The sequence below is a fragment of the Zeus faber genome, assembly GCF_960531495.2.
Source record: "Zeus faber genome assembly, chromosome: 18".
Taxonomy (NCBI): Eukaryota; Metazoa; Chordata; class Actinopteri; order Zeiformes; family Zeidae; genus Zeus; species Zeus faber.
Genome location: NC_137210.1, coordinates 13014325 through 13034273, shown reverse-complemented (window position 1 = coordinate 13034273; position 19949 = coordinate 13014325). Strand labels below are relative to the sequence as shown.

Genomic DNA, 19949 nt, shown 5'->3' with positions numbered 1-19949 from the left:
GTTTTTTTGGAGTCAATAGCATATCTCCGTATCCGCTATGATTTGTACCCAGGATGAGTTTGTATCGAGGCGCTGGGCTGTAAATGCATTCTGTCTGTTTGTAGCTGTTTTGGTAACCTCAATAGATCCGCGTGCCCGTTGAACTATCAATGTGTTCGCCCACCGCTTCAGTCGAGATAACAAGAATTATCGATCAGTTGCTCGGTGCTGGCAGCGCGGCCGGGCGATGACAGGGGCCTCGGCAACGCATGGGAATTGGTAATGATTTTTTTTCAAGAGGAAATGTGCTTGCCAATGTCTTTTTGGCGTACGCGCTGACTCTCTCTCTCTCTCTCTCTCTCTCTCTCTCTCTCTCTCTCTCTCTCTCTCTGTCTGTCTGTCTGTCTGTCTGTCTGTCTGTCTGTCTGTCTGTCTGTCTGTCTGTCTGTCTGTCTGTCTGTCTGTCTGTCTGTCTGTCTGTCTGTCTGTCTGTCTGTCTGTCTGTCTGTCTGTCTGTGTTTTTGTTTTCTCCCCCGCCTCGCTTAGCCCTTTGAGGCCAGTGACCTGCTGCTGGGACTCAACTTCTCGAAGGTGCTGACCAGTCTGGTCGCTCTGAACAAAGTCACCGCTGGTGAGTCCAAAATGCGGGCAGTGCACCCCCCCCCCCCCCCCGCCCGGTCAGGTGGGTGGTGATTACGGGGCACTTGATTTGGGTATTCTTTGTCATTTCACCTCCTCAGATATCGGCGTTGGCAGCGACTCCGTGTGTGCGCGTCACTCCTCCGCCCACCGCATCAAGTCCTTTGAGTCTCTGTCCTTCTCAGTCTTCAATCAGCCGGTCGTCCAAGCTACTGCAGAACCAGTTCCAGTTCCGGAGTCTGGTAAGACTCTTGGCAGCATTCAAGTGGAGCAAACTTCAAATTCATTGTGGCCTTATCGGGATTGGAGTCTTCCAGTGTAGAACAAGGGATTTCGTTTTGATATCTATATTATAACAATATATCGCCCAGCCCTATCATGTACTTTTTAAAAGGGCCATTTAGGCTTTTTAATGCTTTTCTTTGCATCACAGAAACATTTTACAGGAGGAGACTCATATGTCAAGATATATTCGTTCCCTTTTGGGGAGCCCTAAAGATTTCTTCTCTCTGCTGCTCATTACCTTGGCATTTGTCTCCTGGGGTCCCAATGTTTTTTTGTTTTTGTTTTCTTTTTACATTTTCTCCGATTTTTCCCTTCCTTGCGCTTCCTTTTGCTCAGGACATGTCGGAGAACAGCGGGCAGCAGCTGGTGAAGGCACGCTTCAACTTCCAGCAGACCAACGAGGATGAGCTCACTTTCAACAAGGGTGACATCATCAACGTGACCCGCCAGGAGGAGGGCGGCTGGTGGGAGGGCATGCTCAACGGCAAGACGGGCTGGTTCCCAAGTAACTATGTCCGCGATGTCAAAGGCTGTGGTGGGTGCAGTAACCAATTTGAAAAAAATGTCTTTTATTGTCAGAAGTATGCAGTGCCAGGGTTGGTCTAGTAGCAGCTTAAATGTTGACTATTGATTTGATATCAGAATAATTTGTATTTATCTGCCTTAAATTATTATAGGAAATTCATGTTTAAAATGTTCGAATGTCAAAGACCATTTGTCTATTATGACCTGGACATCTGAAAACACACAGTAATAGGTGCCATTATCTTGTTTTTTCATGCAGTACAAAGTAAACTTGTCTGTATGTATTCTGTATTTCATGGCCTCATATTATTTATTATTATTATTATTATTATTATTATTATTATTATTATTATTATTATTATTATTATTATTATTATTAATAACCTTTTGTCTTCACTCTCAGACAAGCAAGTTTCGCCCAAATCGGGGACCCTCAAGAGCCCCCCAAAAGGCTTTGACACCACAGCAATCAGCAAGACCTATTACAACCTGGTAAGTGCCACGGCTCACTGCTGTTTTGAGGCCGCTTGTTTGGCCTCAAGTCTTTCTTGTTCTTACTTCTCTGTCCTCCCTCCTGGTTTTAGTGTTCCGGCTGTGTTCTGAGTGCTTTTAAAGAGTACACTGGCTGTGATGTTATTGGCCTGTGGTGATTTACTGCACCAAACCATGCCCCAGTTTGGTGCCAGTTTGTCTCTTTGTGCTCAACTTCTGTTTATGCTCCGGGTTTAATAGAGAGAGCGATGCCCTGCGAGTTAATTCATCGTGGAACAAGATGGATCCTAGTTGGTTTCTTACGTCATCAAGTCTCTCGGGTTCCTGGCTAAGTTTAACCTTGACAAAATAACAAATGCTGCCGAACAAATACAATCAGCGTTAGCTCCACAGAGGTTACAACTTCCTGTTCATCCATCTTTTCCTACTCCGGCTATGATTAATTCAATTCAGAAAAAAGGCAAAAATTCAAATACATTTTGGATTATCCTTCTTGGAAATCAATGAATCATATACTGTATGTGGTTGCACTTTTAGATTAAATACTTGTTTTATATTCCAAATATGATGTTGGATTGTTGGATTGTGGAAAATATACAATAGCTGATTGCAGAGCCTAAATTTTCTATATGTACAATACATCAAAGGTATTGAGGCATACTCGACAAACCTCTCATTCAAAATTGGCATCAACACAGACGTGCCCCCTGTTGCTATAGCAGCCTTGTCTCTTCTGAGGCTTTCCAATAGATGTTGGAACCTTTCTGCAGGGATTTCCGCACTCTGCCTTTTGACTTTTCAAGGGTGTCTGATGTGGTTGAGGTCGGGGGTCTGCGCAGGCCAGTCAAGTTCTTCCACACCAAGCCCATCAACAGGGTCAGGGCACTGTCATGCTGAGACGTGGAAGCGCTTTTCTCTAATACCCCATTCCCACTGTGCCAAAAGAAAAAACCTGGTAACACCCGCTAACATCCGGCATTTGTCATCATCAAGTTTTCCAGTTTTATGTTGTTTGTTTAAGTTGCTGTCTCCCCTAGTTTTTTTTTTCCAATCACACTGGAACCATAACACGGCCCTTTTCCGACGTGTCCGTGACGTTGAACGTGACGTCACGCACCAGAAAAAAGACGGCATTTCTCTTGGCAATGGGAAAGGTGTCAATCACCTATTTTTTTTTAAACCGGGGTCAATGGCTAATTTTGGTGTAAAAACGGTATAGCTACTGACACACAGTTGAAAGCAGAGAATCTGCTTGTTTACTGTTGTGTTCACTACAAAACCACGAAAAGGAGTTGTTGGGTTGTCTTAGTCTGGTATGTAGCTGCTTGTTCATGGAAATGACATGATGCTCCCTGTGAACAGTTCTAGTTTGATTCCAAAGTTTGGAACTCTGTTGGAACTCTGTAGTACCAATGAAGAGTGGGACTCAGTGGTCCTGGTTTGTATCTTTTGTGTCCTATTACTTTCCAAGGTGGTCCAAGATGTGTTCACTTCACAATGAGGACACTTAGTTGATCCAGGCAGGCGGCAGCTGTACTGGGTGGCTATTGGATACCGGGCTCAATCAGGGTGTTAGAGAATTATCTCCAAAAGGCATATCAAAGGTTACATAATAAAGAAAATCCAGTTTCTTTATCATTTAACCTTTGATATGCATTTTTTTTTTCCAATCAGAAGAAAGAAGGTTATCCCGAAACAAATTTTCTCTAATGCAAGACTGGATTATATGTTGAGTTGGTGTATTCACATTGGGTGTTGAGTGTAGTTTGCAATCTAACTATGGATAATGGTAGTGGAACCCTATTTGCTTAACAATCCTTGAAATGGAAGCAAATATTTTGATCTTTGTGAGGTTAAAGATGAATCAGCTACTGTTTTTTCTGCCCTGTGGGGTTTGTTAAATAGAGAAAAAGAAACAGCCTCAAAGGTTCTTAATTGTTGACTAAATGTGTAGGCTGAGGTTGAATAATATGTAGGCTAAACAGCCATTGTGTAAATACATCGCAAATTTTGCAGGCAAAGTTCATGAAAGTTCTTTAGAATGAAATTGTGTCTTGTGCAACGGCATTAACCCACCGAGGGGTAGACGCATGTATCCCTAACCGTATTCACTTGCCATTGTAGGTTTTGCAGAACATTCTTGAAACAGAAACTGAGTATTCCAAGGACCTCCAGAGCCTCCTGACCAACTACCTGCGTTCTCTCCAGAGCACCGACAGGTAAGATTCAGTTCTGCGTTCTTTGGGACATCAAGTCCATAAAGCCACAACACTTAATTTATGTAAATGTTGTACAACATTTTCTTGATTCGATATTGAGCGGGAGAAATGTTATTGTTAAAAAACTTGAGAAACAGAGCACACAAGCCTCCTTAATGGGGGTTAAAAGGTTACGGATTTCAGCCTTATTTATTTTCTTCTCTTTTCCTGGCTGTTTCTGTATTTCTTCTCCGTTTTCCTGCAGACTGAGCAGCTTAGATGTGGCTCTGATTTTGGGAAACCTGGAGGAGATCAGCACCTTCCAGCAGATGCTCGTCCAATCACTAGAGGAGTGCACCAAGTGAGTCCCTCCCCAAAACTAGAATACTCTGCCTCTGCACACTGCCACGGTCACCTCACTGTTTCATAGTGATCGTAGAGACATCTAGTGGTTGACCCGGGTACTACAACCCAGTGTTTATTTGTTGTTCGTAAATGAAGTCTTCCTTTTAAATACTTAATAGCACTCCTGTATGTCGTGATCGTTTTCTACAGTGACGATCGTTTCTACATTTAGGTAATCAATACAAAACCCAGTAAAAGTCCAACCAAAAAACATTCATTACTCAAGTTAAAGTGGCTCCGATCCTTACTGTAGAAAAAGTAGTACAGTCGAGTTTTGGCATTGACCTGATAGTGGCCACTATAATGATGTTCTGATTACATAAGCGCTGGAAAGTAAGTGGCAGTAATGTTCTCAGTAGCATTGACATTTACTTTTTTTAACTTACATTTTCATTAATATTTGCAAATTATTATTTTTTTTAAATGAAGACAAATTTTCATGAGGAGAAACCGCTTCCATTTAACAACCCATTTTTGCTACACCAAGTAAGTAACTGCGGGGATAAAGGATTACTGTCATTTAAAGAACTCTTAAGTTAGATGGATAATGGATGGGCATATCATGGGCTTTCTAGCAAAAGCCTTTTATTCTTTGACTTTTGTGACATTTTACAATCCAATAATAACAGCAGCAATTAAGGGAAAAAAATACATTTTTCTTTATTACCTTGTCATCCACTTTCAGTACTATATGACAGGGCTATTCAACTTCAATAGCAAGGGGGCCAAATAGGAAAATCAAGATTCAAGATTCAAGATATTTGTCGTATACATATACTGGTGCCTCGTGGGCCACAAAGAAAACTGTAGTTACAGTAAAGTTAATAGATTTCTACATGGAATATACTAGTCACGCACATCCATTTTCGCACACTTTAATTATACCATTATAATCACTTCCAGACATCAGCCTGTCCATTCAAAAAAGTAGAAAAATTCTGGTAATAAGGCTTGATACAGAAGTGCCAAAAGTTGCATCTTTAAAACCAAGGAGATATGAGGTGCTTTTCTGATGGGTTCATATCCACAAATGTAGAGGAAAAAATATGAATATAGTACAACAGTATCCATCACCCTAACTACACACTAACTATTTAGTTTCACAATAAACACAATTGTTTATTACGTGTTGCGGCTGGTCCTTGTACTTGTGAGGCTATTCGCTCTGGAACTGGCAATTTTGCGCGAGTTTCTCTGTGGCCCACCAGCCCAGCATGCAAGGGGAGCTTGAGTGACTCAAGTGCAGAGCGGGTCATGTCTGAGGGTCGATCTGAATGCTGTGTTCAATTGGAACTCGGAAAACTAACCCGAGCGCGGGCATCCTCTTGCAGGCCATACATTTATTTTTATTTTTTTAAAGGGCCATGTCCGGCCTGTGGGCTAGTTAATAAGGCCTGCTATATGACTTGCAGGCCAGCCTACCTGCACGCATTTTGTGTACCAACCATGCAGTTCTGGGTCAAATACGCAGGTATGAAATGCCAGCTGAAACTACACAAAAAACAAACAAACAAACTATATATATATATATATATATATATATATATATATAGTTATTGTGATTTAAATACGAAAAACTGTAAATCAATCAATACAATCCAATACTATACATTTACCTACTGTACATTCGGTATTTAACTACATCCCTTGGATTGGACCAGATGCTACGACCTGTGGTTCTGTAACCACCCCCCTCTGTCACTCAACATCCACTGATACGCAGCACAGCGGTACTTTATTGTTCATCGAGGTGTAACACTGCATTGCTGAGGTAAAATGGGAAGTGGGGATGTAATAAGCACAAAAATGTGACCGTAATGTTAACATATAAAACATTGATAATAGAGAAATTTACCAGCCCGATACTGTGTTCATGTACTCTGCTCTGTTGAAATGCCGCTGTTTGGGGGGGGAACGAAGAAGATAAATTATTTATCTATCGCCTGACAATATTCCAAAATTGTGCAGATTGAGTATCTATCACTGTCACTACAGCGTCTGCTCTGCTTGTTCCGAGTGCACCAGCGCAGATTGAAAGGTTCGACTCTTTCTTGAGACTCGTTTCTTTGACGAGTCACTCAGTAAAACGAGTTGTTCCATTTGATTCAGTTGGTTTAACGCACACTGAGCGAAGGAGGACTTCCAAGTGAACGAGAGTGAGAAGAGTCTGTCATTTATTATTATTACTTTTTTTTTTTGCAATGACTGCAATTTATTTTGGAATGGCAAGTACCATATAGATATAATAGGAAGTTATATTTACACTTAAAAGTGAAAGACTTAAGACTAAAACTCAGTGGGAGTTACAGGTTGCATTATTCTGCATATTCTATTTTATTGGAACTCAGCGACCGTTCTATGCTGTATTATTGGTCCATAGTGAATAATGAACCATAATAAACACAGTGTCAAAGTCAGCAATCTCACTATTGTGGTAAGTGAAAATGAAAGCAGTAGTCCGTATGTGTAGCGTGATCAGATCAACGTGATGTATTTGTCGTTGATGTACAGCGGATAGTCCCCAATTGTATTTTTTTCCGATCAGGGATATAAACTCAAGTGATCAGATGACAATGTAAAAGTTATTCAATAGTCAGTGTTTTATTATGAACATACAATCGAATGGAAATTGGCATCGGCAGGTTGGATTAAAAAAAATAATAAAAAAATCAGGAATCGTCCAAGAAAACTACAATCAGTGCATCCCTAGTTGGTAAACATGAGTGGTAACTTTACAAGATGATGCATTTCAAGGGATATATCCTAATGAGATAAGTTAGTATACTGTATATATTTAGCTGTAGTAGCTCGCATACGATGTGGCTAGGCTCCTTAAGAGACGCTACGGTGTGAATAACTGGTGGAGTTATTTATCTACAGTAACTCAAACACCACGGAGACTCCCTGTTACACTGTTGTGGTGCTCAAAATATTTTCCCAAGGTTGGCAGGTCTAGACTTGTAATACCCAACTCAAATACTCTAAGCTCTAGTCTTTATAGAACAAGTATTTTCACGACCGTTGTTGTAGTGCAGGTGTTTGGTTTTTTTTGTGTTGAACACTCTCACTCTTTCTTGTTGCCAGGTTGCCAGAAAGCCAGCAAAGGGTGGGCGGTTTCTTTCTGAATCTCATGCCCCAGATGAAGGCCCTGTACACGGGTTACTGCTCCAACCACCCTTCGGCAGTAAACATGCTCACACAGCACAGGTAATCCCCAAATGTCTGCCTGTGTTCATATCAAGAACGTACAGAGCGGACACAGACGCAGTGGGCGGAGGAGAGGAGACACTTGCAGTAGTTTTGAAAAGTTTGTCTCTTTTCAGTGAGCCGAATGATCCGGCTCACTGAAAAGAGCCGAATCTTACAGCTCCACAGCATTTCCTTTATCCATAAAATTGTGGGATATATTTTGTTTATATTTATTCCATTACAAAAAACATTATTTATAATGATTTAATGTGACTGGACTGAGTTACTTATTGAAGAACAAGTTTTTACATCACAAACAAGACTCGATAGGTTAGGGTTAGTGCTGAAAAAAATGTTCAAATCTGAAATGGAATGAAATGGTGTATTGAGAGATGCAGACTTCTCTACAACAATGACTGTGCCTCGCTTAATTCTGAACCGATTTTCATGAGATTTAGATTGTCACAAACATGAGAAATTGAACATGATACTGTTACTCAAATTAAATTCAGTTACTGGGAGCGGATCTAGTCACATTTTTTCACTCACTACCATGTTTAAAGGAAGAAGTTATCATACATGCCTTATATTGCACTTTAGTTTAATAATTCAGTATTGAATATTTTATATATTTTAAGATTTTAGCTAAACAATGGACATCTCAAATGTTGTTTTCATTTAAGCCCATTGGCAAAAGTTTCTTGCTGTATCTGTTTTACAGAATAAATGGAAAGCAAAGTTATATTTTGTCCCCCTTCCATTTATCATCTATCTATCTATCTATCGATCTATTTATTTATTTATTTATTTATTTATTTATTGCTGGTCCGATCCGTGACTCAAAACCGTGATACGATCAAAACCGTGATACGATCCGAACCGTTAGTTTTGTGATCCGTTGCAGCCCTACTTCTCTCTCTCCTACATGCAGTGAAGTGCTGGGGGAGTTCATGGAGGGCCGAGGTGCAGTTTCCCCTGGGATTCTCACCCTGACCACAGGCCTCAGCAAACCCTTCATGAGGCTGGACAAATACCCCACCTTGCTGAAGGAGCTGGAGAGGCACATGGAGGTTTGTGCACGTAGGCCTGGGCAATAAATAATTATTCAACATAAGTCATTAGTGTCAGTTTAATATTTGACAATAATTGATGAGTTTTGGGTTTATATCATCGGGATGTGTTGCTATCGTGTCGTTTTCCCTATCATACGGATAATAAATTCTTTTTTATTGTAAAACCCCTTTTTTGTTCATATACGTAAATGATTGAATTAATTAAAAACATTGCTGTTTTTCTCCCCTCGAAGGAGATCCATCCCGACAGGCCGGACATTCAGAAGTGCATGGTGTCGTTCAAAAGCCTCTCTGTGAGTCACACACACCCCCCAGGCTTCCTATGCAGCCGCAGAGACCTAAATGAAATGAAATAATCCCTGAAATGGATCCGTTTCGTCCGTTTCAGGCTCAGTGCCAGGAGGTGCGGAAGCGCAAGGAGCTGGAGCTCCAGATCCTTACGGAGACGATCCGGTTGTGGGAGGGAGACGACATCCGGACCTTGGGCTCGGTGCTCTACATGAGCCAGGCAATGGTCCACAGTCCTGGGGCAGAGGTACGAGCAGCACATTCATTTGACCCAACACATGTGAGTGAGTGTGTCCTCAAGGAAAGATTCTTGATTATGACGACAAGATTCAAGATTTTTATTTGTCACATACATATACATACTTCCATACATATATGCAGTGAAATGTAATTTCACTTTGACACTTTGACTTTGACAAATTTGACAGTCCCTCAATAACTGGACACAGCCTCCAGGCTGGAACCCTGATCGTGGCATCTCTGTATGAATTATTCCTTTGTGACTCATTACTGCTTCCTGTTGTACACGACCCTTATTACACCACAAGACTTAAAACCATTATTACACCACAAGACCTACAACCATTATATCACCACAAGACCTACAAACATGTACGTAAAATGCTAACTTTCCTGCCCCACCCCCCCGTAGGAGAAGAGTGAGCGCTACCTCATGCTCTTCCCACACATCCTCCTGATGCTGTCTGCTAGTCCTAGGATGAGCGGGTTTATATTCCAGGTCTGACCAATCGCCATCTACATACATGTTCATTCTGCACTGGTACAGAATCCTGTTCCGTGTTGTTGTAGCTTATCTGATGTTGGTTTATATCCGCAGGGCAAACTGCCACTGACCGGTATGACGGTGACCAGACTGGAGGACTGTGAGGCCCATAAAAACGCTTTTGAGCTCAACGGTAAAGTGCTCGGCCAACACGCGCAGGGTTGCCGCCTGCCTTTTCCACCTTCCTACCAGTACTCCGTCTGTAACACGTAACCCCTCTGTGGTTGCAGGTACAATGTTCGAGCGCATTCAGGTGGTGTGCAACCACCAACAGGACCTCCAGGACTGGGTGGAGCACCTGACCAGACAGACCAAACACACCATGGCCACAGCCCCGAGCCACAAGCCTCTCACTGTCCCCTCTCACACCGTGAGTAATCAACCAGCACACACCAACAAGCAAGAAGAGGTTAGTTATGGCCTGTTCTGTATCTTCTGCTACAGTGGTTCTCAACATGGCGTCCGGGAACCCCATGGGTCCATCAAGAGGCACTAGGAGTTCTAAAGCAAAATGATTAATCATTAAACTTCACTATTATTTGTTCGTGCCATGAGAGAATGTGCAGTAATGACAATTTTGGTCATAGCTTTCCTGTTATCGCCCTAACTATAGTATAGACAGGTATGGTTGTTTGGACTAAATCATATCTATCAATCAAAGACGAAATCCTTATCAGATGGGTTCCGTGGCCTAATGCGCATCAAAGTGACGGTCCTTCATGTGAAAAAGGTTGAGAATTTCCGCTCTACGATATCCTCTCCTTCCCCAGCTCCCGTCCCACCCCCTGACTCCGTCTCGGCACGCCGAGAGCAGAGCCATGACGGTGGCCCCGGCCTACCACACCCTGCCTCACCCCTCCTCGCACGGAACCTCCCACAGCACAATGATGTGGGGCCCGCTAGAGCCCCCCAACACCCCCAAACCCTGGAGCCTGAGCTGCCTGCGGCCCGCGCCCCCGCTGCGGCCCTCGGCGGCACTCTGCTACAAGGAGGTCGGCGACCGGGGCCGCACCCAGTTCAGACATTTAATAATCACACAGTATGTCAGTTTTTCTAATAAAGAGAAAATTTGTTTTCGTTTTTCCTGGTGCAGGATCTAAGTAAAAGTCCAAAGAGTGTGAAGAAGCTCCTCCCCAAGCGGAAGCCTGAGAGGAAGCAGTCTGAAGAGGAGTTTGCCTTGAGGAAGAGTATGTTTCAAATCATAACTCGTAACACTTTATTAGATTAGATTTAATGATTTTTAAAAAATGAAGGGGAGTGGGGTTATGGTGTGTTTGTCATTGTTTGTTTGTTTGTTTATTTATTTGTTTGTTTATTTATTTCTTCATTCATTTTAATTTACGTCACACTGACTCTATTTGTGTTAAATAGATCTTTTGTGTTCTGTGGAGCGGAAACAAATTGAAGGCAAAGTCTCCAGACTACATTGGGGAGCTACAAAAGGTGTTGGGCGGACCCCGGGGTCCGTTTCCCGCTATTCTAGTGGTAGCAGGGCCTTGGCAAACATGCAGGAAGCCAGCGTCTATGGGCTGGATCACATGCCAGCGGTAGAGCCCACCATGGCCCCGCTGATCGACACCCCTTGCCCTCGGGCTCAATGCCGCATCATTGATGACCTTATTACCAGGTCATATGACACAGCTGCTCGCGTGGGCCGCATGGGAAACTCCCTGTCTCACCTCATGCTTGCTTTGTCCCAGAGGCTACAGATGTCAGGCGAGGACGCCTCAGTACTGAGCGTCAGTGACGCATCACTGCGGGCCTTTGCTTTCATGGCGGGGGAGCTTGGCAGGCTCATGTCTACACTAACCCTGGCTCGCCGACAGGTCTGGCCCGTGCAGTCCCCTCTTTCCGAGGCTTGTAGGTGAAGACTCCCCACCCTCCCAGTGGTCCCCGGCCAGCTGTTTGGCCATGCAGCACAGCAGGCTCTGGAATGTACAGTGCAGGCGAGCCAGACCAGATATCAGTTTTCAGGCTTGAGAGGTGAACTGAGGCCTGCCGCTAGGCAGCAGAGAACCCTCAGGGGACGTGACCACAGCCTAAGCCGCCAAACCAGCGTCGCTATGCCCCCGGGGCGCCAGTCCTTTCAGGCATCCATCCTGGCCTCGATTACTGGAGGGATCGGACATTTGGATAAAAGAGACCATGTCCAAGGGGTGCACCCTCCAGTTCCAACGTTGGCCCCCAGGCTTAAACGGCATCAAAAGGACAACGGTCAGAGTTCCAAGAAGCTCGCTAGCCCTCAGCCAGGAGATTTCTGTCCTCCTGGGGAAGGCGCCGTCGGTTAACCCGCACAGATTGATGGATTTTATTCAGTTTATTTCCTAATCAGGAAGAAGGATGGCGGGTTTCGCCCGATCATCAATTTGAGAAGGCTCAACCAATTCTTGAAGGTCTTGCCATTTCATATGCTACGCACGGCGGACGAACTGCGGGCCATCTCCCCAGGCAATTTGATTACGATCATCCACCTGAAAGATGCTTACTTCCATGTTCCGATCGCACCACATCACAGGAAATTCCTACGGTTCGCCTTCAAAGTTCAGGCTTACCAGTTCCGAGTGCTCCCCTTTGGGTTTTCCTTAGCCCCGAGGGTCTTCACAAGTTGTGTGGGAGCTGCCCTGTCGCTCATAAAGAGCCGTGGGGTAAGGGTTCTCCCCTACCTCGATGACTGGTTAATCTGTGCCCCGTCCTGGGGGTGTGCAGTCCTAGACACGTCACTTTTGCCCGTCCATATGCCTGATCCGGGCCTCACGGTCAATGCAGAGAAGAGCTCAATTACACCCAGCCAAAGGGTAACTTTCATAGGCATCCTCCTGGACTCTCAGCGGGTAGAGGGCATACTCTGTCTCATCCTCAACTTTCAGAGGGTCACTTCTCAGCCTTTCGGTCTCTACTTGTGGGCATGCTGGCGGCAGCAGCAGTGATACGCTTGGATCTCCTCTCGCTGCGCCCCTTCCATCTGGCTGAATGGCCTTCAGCTGGACCCCAGGTGGCACAGGGCCAGAAGTATGAAGATGACTGAAGACTGCCTCTCAGCCTTGCAGCCCTGGAGGGGAAGGGCCTGTCTGTCGGCAGGCATCATCTTGGGCTCAAGCCCCTCTCATCAGGAGGTGGTCACCACGGACGCGTCAAGGCCAGGCTTCAGGCTAGGGAGCTGTCTGGCAGCATAGAGCCGATCGAGGTGTATGGGACGGCCCTCAGAGGTCAGAGCAAATAAATATCCTCAAGCTATGGGCAGTGTTCTTGGCTCTCAAATGCCTCCATGTCTTGAGGGCAGGACGGACAACACCTCTACAGTGTTCCAGATAAACCACCAGGGGGGTACGATTTCCGACTTCTCTCTTCGGATTTCACAGCAGCTCCTGACGTGGGCCTTCCCTCGCTTTTTGAGTCTCAGGGCATTGCACCTCCCGGGGGCACAGAACGGGGCAGCGGATTTCCTGTTGCGCCAGAAACAGGATGGCGACTACATCCAGAGGTGGAGGAGGAGATATGGCATCGGTACGGCAAGGCAGAGATGAACCTTTTTGCGTTAAGCGTCCTCAGCCTACTGCCCCCGCTGGTTCTCCTTGATGGAGTGGACCAGTCCTCTAGGCCAGGATGCTCTGACCCAGGCCTGGCCGGACGGCCTCCTCTAAGTGCATCCCGGTGCATGTTCGCCAGATACTACCGGGTCAATGTCGCCACTCCAGTGCCATAGGAGTGGCGGTTCTACCAGGGCCATCAACAGATTAGGTGAGGGGTGGTGGATGCTCATGACCTTGTGGGTATCAGTGTGAAACACTGCCTCTGGTGGTCAGTAAGAAAAAATAGAATGAGAGTTACGAACATAACTACGGTTCTGTCATTTTTGGATGATTGCCAGAGTTCTCTGTCACTTGGAACCTTGGCAAGAAGATTCCTTAGCAACAGAGCCCCGGGTCCCATGTGATTATAAAGGGGCGGCACATAGGCACCAGGGGTCACATGTGACTTTGTTGATATAAAATTCTCGACTGCATGTAACTCTCGTTCTGAATGATCGATGAAAATCCCTCATCGCTCTTCTCACATTGTTTATATTTAGTGGAGCTTTTTTTGTAGGGAGGATTACTTTTACTAACCTCATGTCCGTAACTCTTCCCAGGTACGGCTGCTCTGGAGGAGGACGCCCAGATTCTTAAAGTCATCGAGGCCTACTGCACCAGCGCCAAAACACGGCAGACTCTCAACTCCAGTAAGACTGCAAGCCCTCTGTGTACACACACACACACACACACACACACACACACACACACACACACACACACACACACACACACACACACACACACACACACACACACACACACACACACACACACACACACACACAACCACATATACAGGAGTTGTTGTGTGACATTCTGTCATTCAGTGCCTTTCTTTAACACTGGTGTTCTTACCTAACGGTGTTTCCCCTTCTCTCTCTTTCACTCCTCATACGTTGGCATCACTTTCTTTTGCCTTGACCTTTTCTGTTTTTCTTTTTTCCAATCATGTGTTTTTATTTTCCCTTCATTTCTTTTCTTCTGTTTGCGCTCTTTATTTTGTCCTGGTTGCTATGGTTATGGATCCATCCTCCCCATCCTGCATCTGTCATTTGTGATGGTTTTTGTTCGATATTTTTTTTTTTTTTCTTTTGTTATTACACGTTTTACCCTCGTCCTGCGCACGCACGCACGCACACACACACACACACACACACACACACACACACACACACACACACACACACTTTCCCGCTCCCCTACCCTCATCCTGCCACTTTCTACCCATACCGTAAAACCCACCCACCTACCTATCCCCACTGCTCCCCCAATCCTCCCGCCCCCCACACCGAGCAGCCTGGCAGGGCACCGACCTGATGCACAACCACGTGCTGGCCGACGTGGACCGGTCCTGCGGCGACTCTCTGGGCCGCCGCAGCAGCATGTCGCGGCCGGAGGTGACCTCTGACCTCTCGGAGGACTCTGACTATGACTCCATCTGGACCACCCACAGTTACAGGATGGGCTCAGTGTCGCGTAAGAGCTGCATCTCTCACCAGAACTAAAGTAGACCTCTGGCCGACAAAGCACCGCCGTGCTGCGCCTTAACGCCACGCGCAGCACGCTTACCTCTTAACCTTCAGTGTATTCAGAGAAGCTAGATCTTAAATTGTTCTGTTTTTTTGTTTTCTTTGTTTGACTTATTTATGTAATTTATTTTCTGTTCTATATTTGTTCATGTTTTTGTTTCTTAACTTATTGTTTTTATTTTTATTTATCTTTGACTGATTGAATATGTTTTGATAAGTGTTTCCCTGTTGCCTTGACCACTTCCCCTTATACGTGCCTCCTCTCTTTCCGTAGTTGTCATGCAGTATGTGTTTAGTGATATTTGTTAATTTATCTTGAATGTGCCCACTCCCCTTGTTTGACCTTGAATGTGGGGACTTTTAGCAGGGAGTACTGGGGGTGAAATATATCTCGGGATTAAAGGGGAGGGAGGGAAAGATGGGGACCAAGCTTTTTTCCTGTCTGATATTCAGATGTGTTTCAGGATGGAGTTTAAATACCATGTACTGCTTCTCTCCAGTATGTGTGTTTTAGAGTACATCTACTCAGTATAGCACAGGTACACACTGAAACACAGAAGGGCCCACACACACACTCAACACACACACAAAATTGCCACAACACAATTGCCTCTGCTGCTAAAACTTTTTAGCAGTATGCAAAACTTATTGTAATTTATACTTTTTTCTATTATTGCATTTTCTTATATTTTTTTCCATCACATGGTTTTTTTTTTTTTATATATATTTAATTTTACAAGGCCAAAGCATTTTTTTTTTTCTTGGTACCGGAAGAGGCAGTTGTTCTCACACAGAGATCTCACCAGTCAGTGCTGAAAGTGACTGAACAGAAGTCATGCATTTAGGGTGTGTCTTGTGTTGTTTAGATTTGTGAATTTCTTTATTTTCAAGCCCAATTACGTTAGATCCTGCCAGGTTCTGCCTGTCTGGCTGTTAAGCCGATGGACTAATGGCCTCAGAAACATTTCAATTTTCAAAGCACTAAAAAGGAGAAATCTATAGATTTGGAGTCAGGGTCCACAGATGTACTGAAAACCAGATGCTGTTCTTAATGCACAAAAGGGTTGAATATGGCATGGAGGCTTAATATTTGATTGCTTTGGTTCTATAGGTTTACGGTAGCATCATGGAGATTTCAAATGGGAGTGTAACAGTTAAAGCAGCCTCTCCATGAAGCAGAATGGCTCCTACGGTAATGCTACAGGACGGACAAGGCTTTAGTTCCGCCGTCATGCAGAGCTTCCCATTCTTTCCCTGTCAGTGATAACTATTTTTATGAAGAAGTATTTTTCCAGTCACCATGGGATTTTTTCCTTCATTTCAGAATCGTATCTGCTCTTAAGTACGTCGGTGGTATGCGGAATATACGGCGTCCATGTTATTTGACATATGTCTGAAATGGTTTCTTCACCTTATTTATTATTTTGTACAGGCTCGATATTTTATTCTGTATGTCAATGTTTACAAAATAAGTTCAAATGAACCCTGGAATAAAACTGAGTTTTCTTTACATTGAACTGTATCCAGGTTTACACTGAAACTAAAACAGAAAGTGTTCAAATTATTTTGCACAACTGTGTACTGGTTCGATGGGGGGTGGGGCGGGGTGGGGGCTTTTTCTTGTCTGCCTAGAGTGTGTATTATATAGTCCTAAAAAGGAAGACTTAAGTATTCAGTGTTTCTGTCAAAGTAATTGCTAATTTGTAGTGTAAATGCAACCTTCAGTGTTCTGGGAGCGTTTGAAAAAAACAAAACAAAAAAAAAAGGAAGTAATTATACAGTATAATTTCAATGTGAAATGCTCATTCAAAGTCACATTGCTGTCGGGGTGGATTTAAAATGTTTAAAAAAAGCAAAAAAGCACATAGTCTCCCTCTGTAAATATGAAGTTGTCATTGGAGAAAAAAAAATCTTAAGAGACATTCTATATGTATTTAAGCTAAGAATCTGACTGTCCTCATGTCATGTGCTATACATTGTGACAGGTGTATTCTGTGGTTCAAGAGTGCGCTCACACCAGGTGCTTTTCTCACCCCCAAGTCCCCCAGAGTGGCCCACGTGACATTGTCTACAGCACCGTAACCTTTCAATGGGGACTTTATCGGTTATCTCCATCTTCCTTGTTGGCAAACCGTCAGCCTTTTACTTTGTTGTGATTGGATGGCAGATTTGTGTGTGTCTTCAACTTTTGAAGTAGTTTCCATAGGATTCTATTCGGGGGCAAAAAAAATGCTGCAGTGTTTTGGGAGAAAAGCCCCTGGTGTGAACGTTTCCCCAAGAAGCCGAGTAGCGTCAAAGCGGCGGACGGGCAGGGTGAACGGACTGCTTTGTCCTTGACCAATATTGTCCTCTGTGTGCTCTGATGCCGTGTCCAACTCACACATGTGACCCATGTCTTACGTGCGACTGGCGCCGGCATCGCATTTGTTCCACTCTACTGAAGTCCCAAACGCTGTATTGACATTTGAATAAATCGTTTATTTGGTAGACGCTGGAATTCTGGTGGTTTATCAGTGCTGCACATCAGTTTGTGTTTGCAGTAATAAAGCGTGGGCGTGGGTTTTATTTTGTTTTATTGCATGACCCGAATTGTTTGGCCGTTGTACCACTTGGTGGAATGTCTCTGTTTTTCCTGTGACGTGTCTTTCCACGACTTTTCCCGCTTCCTCTGTACTTCACGTCTCCCTCGGTGAGCCTGTCTTGAGCATGACTAACACGCTGCCTCTCCCCAGTCCTCCCCCCGTTCTCCCCGTCTCCGGTCGTCGGAGACGTGGATTGGGTAGTGAGTCGTCTTAATCCCGGTGGGGAGACCAAGCCATGTATCAATCTGTGGGAACTCTTCTGTTTTGGAACAGGGCCACGGAGGGACACGGGACTACAGGTAATCATCCCCGGAGAGGATAAGGTTGTGGTGGACGATCCCGGCCGTAATGGGCAAACTGCCGTGGAAGAGAAGTAAGAGTAACAAGCCCCTTGCCGCTTCCCTCTGCTATGGTTACTTGAATGTCCCGTGTGTGCGCCCGCCTTCGCGTGGACAGTTTGTGGGGAAAACCAACTGCTCTGGGGTCAATTACAGCAGTGATTCTCAACCTTTTTTTTTTCTTTTTTTCCCCTCCCCCATGTTAAGGGCCTTCACTTTCATACACATTAAGCCACCCCATTTGATACGATTTTTATTGTTATATATTAATTATTCCAGACCTTCATACCGGTCTGAAACTTTGACCAAAACAGTCAGTGTACATTTTCATTTCATTGTTGAACTATTAATCATTGTGCTGGGGAAGCCCCTGAACCTCTTGAAGGATCCCTAGTGAGTCCCCGGACCCCACATTGTGAACCTCTGACTTTCAGCATTTGAGATATGTGTGTGTGTGTCTGTTTGTGTCTGTTCGTTCGTGCAAGTAAAGCCTTTCCCTTTTGGTTTTCCTCCTTAAAGAAGCCTGGTTGATGTGGTGTACGCTCTGAGGGACGAAGTCCAGGAGCTGAAACAGGTGAACGTTTGTGGTGTTTGTTTGACGTCTTATGACGGCCAGTCATACCGACAGCAATTAACGGGGTTGAGTTGGTGGTACTTTGCTATTTTCCTCCACTGAAAGCTGCGTTTGCCCAACGCCGTTTGTGACTTGATTGCGTTCTCTAACAGGACAACAAGAAGATGAAGAGATCGCTGGAGGAAGAGCAGAAGGCGCGGAAGGATCTGGAGAAGGTTGTGCGGAAGGTGCTGAAGAGCATGAACGACCCCACATGGGATGAGACCAACTTATGAGGCTGCCTCGTCACCTGAAGCTGTGCGTGCGTGCGTGCGTTTTCCGGGCGGGAGACAAAAAAACCCAAGAGCGTGTACATGCATCACGACCACCTGCAGTGTGTGTGCGCATTCTAACCAGAAAGACGCTGATTGAACTGTGTGTGTGTGTGTGTGTGTGTGTGTGTGTGTGTGTGTGTGTGTGTGTGTGTGTGTGTGTGTGTGTGTGTGTGTGTGTGTGTGTGTGTGTGTGTGTGTGTGTGTGTGTGTGTGTGTGTGTGTGTGTGTGTGTGTGGCTCGTGATGGATGGGGGCGAAGAGGAAGGGTTTCATCAAACCAGAAACACCCTTGTCGACATTCCTTAAGCACATAGGAAGATAGGTGAGATCCCAAGCTGGGGAGATCATTGACCTCACTCTGGTTACAGATGACAAAACTATACATTCTCAAACGGTACGTTTATGGTACTTGGTCAAACAGGACCCGAAAAGCCTCAACTGGAAGCCCAACATTTCACAACCTCTATTATTGTATTATTTAATATTTTATAAACCGACTGATCTTATGGGCCACATTCCTGACCCGGGTCTTGCCTATTTAGGCTTGAGCCAGGAAAGTTTGTCTCTTTTTTTATGTTTTGTTTTGTTTGTATTCCTGTTCTTTTTGTGCCGGCCTTTGTATGGCTCGGCCACACGTGTGACCCTCCGTTTTTATTATTGGATGTCCCCCGAGGGAACTGTACAGATAACACATTTGTGCTGTATGATGTAAATAATGCTGAAAGACGAGCCTTTGCCCTTTGGGAGAAATAAATCAGTTTTTTAGGAGACCGGGTCTTAAGTGGTGTGCTGCTGACAGTCTGATATCATCTCTTTTCACTTGGAACACCCCGAAGGAAACCAGCCCAAAACAGAAAAGAAGCGTAGTCCGGCTGCCCTTTTACCATTGGTGAAATTGTATGGGAAGTTTATTGGGGGAACTCTGAATGGCGGGGGTAGAAAGAGCACAGCCGAAATACGTCTCGCTGGCTGGGATCTTAAAAAAATAAAAAAATAAAAAAATTGGGGCCGCTGTTCCCGGAAAACCGGACTTGATGACGCATGAAGGGTAATGAGACCCTTGTGAAAACACTGTTATCATGAGACATCATACACGGGGTTAGAGCCTCAGAGGTTATAATCAATATAACAATGACTTTGACATCTACTCTTCTGAGAAGAAATTGAGGTGGCGTGTGTGTGTG

At 44.7% G+C, this 19949-nt stretch overlaps 1 protein-coding gene across 1 annotated transcript; it reads left to right on the top strand.

Annotated features, from left to right (window-relative positions):
* The first annotated feature begins 733 nt into the window (after positions 1-733).
* arhgef7a (Rho guanine nucleotide exchange factor (GEF) 7a) lies at positions 734-19533 on the top strand. Its single transcript, XM_080019570.1, has 18 exons — positions 734-860; positions 1240-1438; positions 1832-1920; positions 4045-4139; positions 4384-4479; positions 7608-7730; positions 8644-8782; positions 9019-9078; positions 9174-9320; positions 9726-9812; positions 9912-9990; positions 10088-10227; positions 10628-10849; positions 10951-11044; positions 13987-14076; positions 17814-17913; positions 18398-18452; positions 18605-19533. Exons 2-18 carry the CDS (start codon positions 1243-1245, stop codon positions 18725-18727), a joined length of 1935 nt encoding a protein of 644 aa, XP_079875696.1. The 5' UTR covers positions 734-860; positions 1240-1242; the 3' UTR covers positions 18728-19533.
* The last annotated feature ends 416 nt before the right edge of the window (positions 19534-19949 follow it).